At 35.1% G+C, this 4,616-nt stretch overlaps 1 protein-coding gene across 1 annotated transcript; it reads right to left on the reverse strand.

Moving 5' to 3' along the window:
• Positions 1–373: 373 nt before the first annotated feature.
• On the reverse strand, positions 374–4,237 carry Smp_136320 (hypothetical protein; the record flags this gene model as incomplete). Its single annotated transcript, XM_018797550.1, has 3 exons — positions 374–897; positions 3,922–4,150; positions 4,210–4,237. 3 exons carry the CDS (start codon positions 4,235–4,237, stop codon positions 690–692), a joined length of 465 nt encoding a protein of 154 aa, XP_018652581.1. The 3' UTR covers positions 374–689.
• Between the last annotated feature and the right edge of the window lie 379 nt (positions 4,238–4,616).

A 4,616-nucleotide genomic window follows, 5' to 3' on the forward strand; every position in this document is an offset into this window, starting at 1 on the left:
GCCATAAGCTCTGACTCGACTGGTAGTGTTCGAATAAAGAGCATAATACCTTCGGCGAAACAGCAGTACGACTTTGTACACACATTTCCGTACATCGTGAACTATTACATCGAAGCCTCTAAGCCGCATATGAAGAAACTTGTAAAGTTCCTTAGCATGAAATTAAATTCTATGCCATTAGTAAGAACGGAACTAAAAATAACATCCGCATTGACCTGCAAAAAGCCAACTACTAGAATGCATTTTTTGCTGTCAGCTTTACAACTGAACAGTCGAACGACACAATGCCCGATAGCTAACGATGGCAAATTTCATACACACTAATTCCCTTTAATATCTTCCTCTCTTTATAAATGGGAAACTACAATATGAGCATAATTATGCGAAAAGTGACAGAAAAACTAAGTAATAAATTAGTGATTAATTAACAATACAGTAGAACAACAATTTATACATCAAATGAAAGCTGGCAAATAGGGTAACATAATACAGTAATCCAGGTGTATAATAATTATGCAATCAAAATGCAAACAATAATTCTTCATAAGACAGTTCTAAAAGTTGCAGATTTCACAATATTTTCTTCGTTTTAACACATATGACGTGGAAAACACACAAATCCAGAATAATAACAATTCTTTGTGAGTCTTTATTGTAAGCGCCCACTTTCTTGATTACAACTTAATGTGTTATTTACTATCCTCATAAGTAGTAGCTTCGGTCTGTTTCTCATTCAATTCCTGAAGTCGATTACTTAACTTTTCTGAAAAGCTATGTCGAAATAATGGGCTTCGAACAGATAACAGAGCGTAGATTGTTTCATAATAATCTTCATGGTCTACAGAGTGTATTACAGAATAGGAATCATCAACTGACTGTTTTCTGACTTCATCATAACTGAATATTTTATGAAGAACACAGATTTTTTAAGTAAACAAGCAAAATTAAGACGAAAATGAACATTATGTTAGTAAATTTTTAGAAAGTTGATTCTACTTAATAATTACTGAGATAACCTCTCATTCTAACTGTTCTTTATGCTGTGAGATTAAAACTACAAAGACAAATATGACTTTATTCTATGAACACGTAATCGGTCAAGAGTTGTTTCTAAAAAAAGTTGCTTAAAGTAGTCTAAATAATACTGTTTTCTTGAAAAAGGAATAGCTATTATATAGACAAAATGAACATTTAACTATCATCAGTATGGATATTTCAGTTACTTGATTACATATTTAGAGATATTCGGGCCTAACTCTATCTAAATAACCTAGTGGTATAGTTACAAAATAATGTGTGATTTATATTATGTCAATCCTTAATTCATTTACTTGCATTTTTAAACTACTTACGAAATTTAGTTTTGACCAAAATGGAGCTAGGTTTTGAATGTCAAACAGAATGATATCAATTATTCGAAAGCACATAATATTTCAGTTTAATCAAACACGCTGAAATCACTCGTAAAATAATTGTTCCTAGGTTTATTATGGGTGAAACAATCAAGTAAACTGTGTAAAAATCAATCTACAAATTGCAAATAATGTATTACGTTATAACAAATAGGATAATATTTCAAAACAGTATCTTACAAAAAGGAGAGATATCAGCTAATAGGTAATCTTGAACACATATTTTCTAAGGTTAAGAAAATAATTAGTATTTGTTTCGCTTTTTTAAATTTTTTTGTATTATCTATGCCAGTGTACATTTTATAAACTTTAAAGCAAAAGGTCTCTTACTTAAGGACACACAATCACTGTTTATCAGATCTTAGAACATCGGCATGCTTACCAGCTACCAACAATGATAGTTTTTCTTGACTTGAAAGCAGCATTTGACCCTGCAGACAGAGAGGTTCTGTGGCAGTGTCTGTTATGAAACGGTGTGCCTCAGAAGAATATAAACCTTGTGAAGGTTCTCTACTCGAACACTACCAGTCGAGTCAGAGCTTATGGCAAACTGTCATCTGATTTCGAAACATCAAGTGTTGACCGACAAGGCTGTCTACTATCTCCACTTTTGTTTAACTTCATCATAGGCCTACTGCTGGAAATAACGCTCTCGTCGACTGAATTTTCAGGAATTAATCTCCTACCAGGAGGTCCACTTATCGACTTAGAATACGCAGATGACATAGTCCTGTTTGGCGAAGACGCTGATAAAATGCAGAGTGTTTTGGTAGTACTGAGAAACAATGCAAGGATGTTTGGGACGCGTTTCTCCTCCTCTAAATGTAAATTGTGATTCAGGACTGGCTTGCGTCAACATCTGAACTAAGGATCGGGAGTGAAGTAGTCGAACGCGTCGACAACTTCACTTATCTTGGATGTCTAATCAGCCCTAATGGGTTAGAGTCTGACGAAATCTCAGCACGGATTGAAAAAGCTCGTTTGGATTTTGCCAACTTACGCCATCTATGGTGAAAGCGAAATACCCGTCTATCAATTAAAGGACGAGTATACTGTACGACAGTTCGTCCTGTTCTACTTTACGGCTGCGAAACGTAGCCATTGGAGTGGAGGATACTCGTACGTTACTGGTATTTGATCACACATGTCTTAGAAATATTGCTCACATCTGCTGGGATCACCGAGTAGGTAATAGTGAGGTTAGACGTAGGGTATTAGGGAATGATGGTAAATCAATTGATGAAGTTGTGAATCTACATCGACTGAGATAGTTGCGCCATATATTACACATGTCCGACGAACGATTACCACGACGCGCAATGCTGACTAGTATTGGGGTACGCGTGACTATCGTAACCAATGGTTGGAGACTCTAGGTGACATGGCTCAGAATCGATCACAATGGCGTAAGTGTATACACTCTTTATCTTCCCTTAAACCTTGAGATTAAAATTGCTTCATAACTTTATTCCTTCCTGTACTATATCCTTATATACAACCTATAATTTATATACTACCACCACCACTAAATTAACTACTTCTCCGAATTCGCTGTTCATCTTGTTGTGCTAACGAGGTATGCCAACTTGGACCGATGCATATGTGTGCCTGGTTCTACGTTGTAGCTGACTGACTGACACTTCTTTTATCTCGATTATGATTACTAATAACTATAACACCTACTTTATTCCTTATTTTTACTTTGTAACGTATAAATACCCATCCGTCTTAACCATATTTATCTACATACTTTGTGTCCTGTTCTTTTTACGATTACCGCTACGTTTCAAACATTTATCTATAAGCTACAAACTGAAGTATCTTAAAAGTTTGTTAATAACTACATCAATAATTGTGATTTCAGGCTGTATGCAGCTGATGAGTTCATTTTGTTCTGTAAATCTTGTGGTCCTTGCTCTGTTTAAATTTAAGGAACGATCTAATTGTATGAACCATCGTTTTGAGATTTACTCACGTCTAAGGACAAACAGGATCTCAGCACGGGAACCTTTTAAAAAACAAGGTGGGGTAGAAAATGTGAGGAATATTTTTCATTACGAAATGTTGCATTGGTGAACCAGTTATAAAAAATGGAAGCAAGACACCACCAGTCGATAAGCGCTGAGAAACATAGGGAACTTCGTACTACCCGTTTGTTATCAACGAGCAAATCAAACCTGTCTTACTGGAAAGTAACTATCACAAAACACAAGATCATAAATTTAAAAAAATAGATATGGGGGTTTCCCGCTTTAAGAAACAGTTTTATGATAGGCATCAGGAAGGATGGCCAATAAAACCATACTTAGATCATAAATCAATAGTATACTAGAGACTTTTTTTCATCTATCTCAAGTCAAAGAAAGAAATTAAGACGTATTCGTTTAAACTCATCAAACTTGAGTCAGGTTACATAAACACAGCCGATAAAAAACAGAGGTTAACAGCATAACAAAACGTCTAAAATTGATATCCATAAATCTTAATGTCAAAAAAGCGTGAGACTCACGATGAACCAACAGGACAAAATCCTTTGACGCTAATTTCAACACACATTTTCTCCCCCTCCAATGTAGTCAGATTCAAGTACGCTAATGTGTCCGTAAAGGGCAGAGAATCGGATGCTAAGCATATTTCTTTTACACCGAACCCCACTTCAGCTATAGCAGCTTTAGCCTCAATGGAACATAATTTCACATCTTCATGACTATCGGCAGTGTGTAAACAACCAACTGATCCTTTAGATGATTATTAATTTTTTAAATACATGAACTTTAAATTGACTTATTTAACATACCAAAAGCCTTCTTAGTTGCAGTTGTCATTCCTACTGATATAAAGAATGTACATAAAAATCAGGATTAGGATAAGTCGGTAAAAGGAAAACAAGTGAACAAATTAAAATCATAATAATTCCTAACAAACGAGATGTTATAAGAATTTCTCCTTGGCGAAAGTTAGCTTTACGTTTTATATCTGTTCATAGAAAATATTGTTTCACTAGGCGAATATCCTTATCACAGAAAGGCTACGTTTCACAACTATAGAACAGAATCGATTTCATCAAAACACTGTATACTTGACCTTTTGACCCCAAACTAACGTTCTGACAGCGCCAAAAATAGCCTAGATAAGTATGAGCTACTCTAAATTTCATAAAAGACAGACGGATTTCCATCATTAGTCATACATCTACACAGATGC

Source organism: Schistosoma mansoni, chromosome 5, assembly GCF_000237925.1.
Source record: "Schistosoma mansoni strain Puerto Rico chromosome 5, complete genome".
Lineage (NCBI taxonomy): Eukaryota > Metazoa > Platyhelminthes > Trematoda > Strigeidida > Schistosomatidae > Schistosoma > Schistosoma mansoni.